Genomic DNA, 1328 nt, shown 5'->3' on the forward strand with positions numbered 1-1328 from the left:
AGACAGACAGACAGACAGACAGACAGACAGACAGACAGACAGACAGACAGACAGAAACAAGCAAAGGGAAAGGAAAGAAGCAAGACCTACCAGTGGCACCCTCCTACCACCCACTGGCTTATGGTCCCTGATACCGGGAAACTGGCTTGGATTTTGTGCATCTAGCGCAAAGGGACATTGTTTAGAAGGAGATCAGTGGCACCCTCCAGCCACCCACCGGCTTATGGTCCCTGATATCGGGAAACTGGCCTGGATCTTGCGCGGGATATTGTTTAGAAGGAGACTAGTGGCACCCTCCAACCGCCCACGTCCACAATGCGTGGTCGTCGCAGACAGACTCCGAGTCGGCCTCTTCCACAGCTGCCCCCATGTAAGGTGTGTGGGGAGGTGGGCACGGGCTTTCACTACGGCGTTACAACCTGCGGGGCCTGTAAGGTGGGTCTCCTTTGTTGTTGTTGTTGGTTGTGGTGGTAGTGGTGGTGGTGGTGGTGATGGTGGTGTTGTTGTTGTTGGTGGTGGTCGTGGTAATTGTCATGATGGTAGTGTTGAAGTTGTTGTTGTTGTTGGTGGTGGTGGTGGTGGTGGTGATGGTGGTAGTGTTGTTGTTGTTGGTTGTGGTGGTGAAGGTGTCGTGTTGATGATAGTGGAAACGGTGATGGTGGTGAGGAAGTGGGTACGAGCTTTCACTACGGCGTCATAAACAAATTTGTAATCATTTTTTTTTTATTTGGTAAAAGTTTTGCTACACTTGCTATTGCATAATAACGTGTCACATTATGAGCGTGCGGGACACAAGTTGGTTGTTTTCTCGTTAGTTCACAGCACGTCTGGGTTTTACTTTGCAAGTGAGAATGGTGAAAGTATCTGAAATTACAAGTAAAAATTCAGCTAAAAAAGCAGCAGTTTGCAATTTTAAAATAAAGTTATCGGCATTTTGGAGTAAGAAAAAAACGTCTTTATAAAATAGAGAATTCTGTTAGGATCAGTGATGGATAACAAAATTTTGTTTAAAATTAATCATTGGAGCATTTAGAACCAAAGTCCGGACATTCTATTAAGATGTGTCGTCTTATCATAAAGTCGGTATCGTATCCGACACAAAATGGTTTTCCCTCTCCCTGCAGTAGGTGGTGTGGGTGCATAAGGAGGAGATGAATAAACAAGGCCGCAGTACGAAAGCAGCTGACTTTGCCAGGTGTTAAGTTAAATCTTCAGGACGAAATACTTTGTATTTCAAGATGACATTTTGTTCCGCAAAAAACCTATTTAACCGTTATACCGTTTTTTCCAAAAACCAGGAAAACAAATGAACTCCTTGTCTCCCCCCC

The 1328-nt window shown here is 45.1% G+C and overlaps 1 protein-coding gene across 1 annotated transcript in view; it reads left to right on the forward strand.

Moving 5' to 3' along the window:
• Nucleotides 1-57: 57 nt before the first annotated feature.
• Nucleotides 58-1328, forward strand: part of LOC101861789 — a 20674-nt gene continuing 19403 nt past the window's right edge. The window contains exon 1 of the mRNA XM_013089468.2: nucleotides 58-435. Coding sequence (XP_012944922.2) covers nucleotides 316-435 — 120 coding nt within the window. The 5' untranslated portion in view covers nucleotides 58-315. The remainder of the gene's footprint in view (nucleotides 436-1328) is intronic.

The sequence above is a fragment of the Aplysia californica genome, unplaced genomic scaffold, assembly GCF_000002075.1.
Source record: "Aplysia californica isolate F4 #8 unplaced genomic scaffold, AplCal3.0 scaffold00025, whole genome shotgun sequence".
In the NCBI taxonomy this organism is placed as follows: domain Eukaryota; kingdom Metazoa; phylum Mollusca; class Gastropoda; order Aplysiida; family Aplysiidae; genus Aplysia; species Aplysia californica.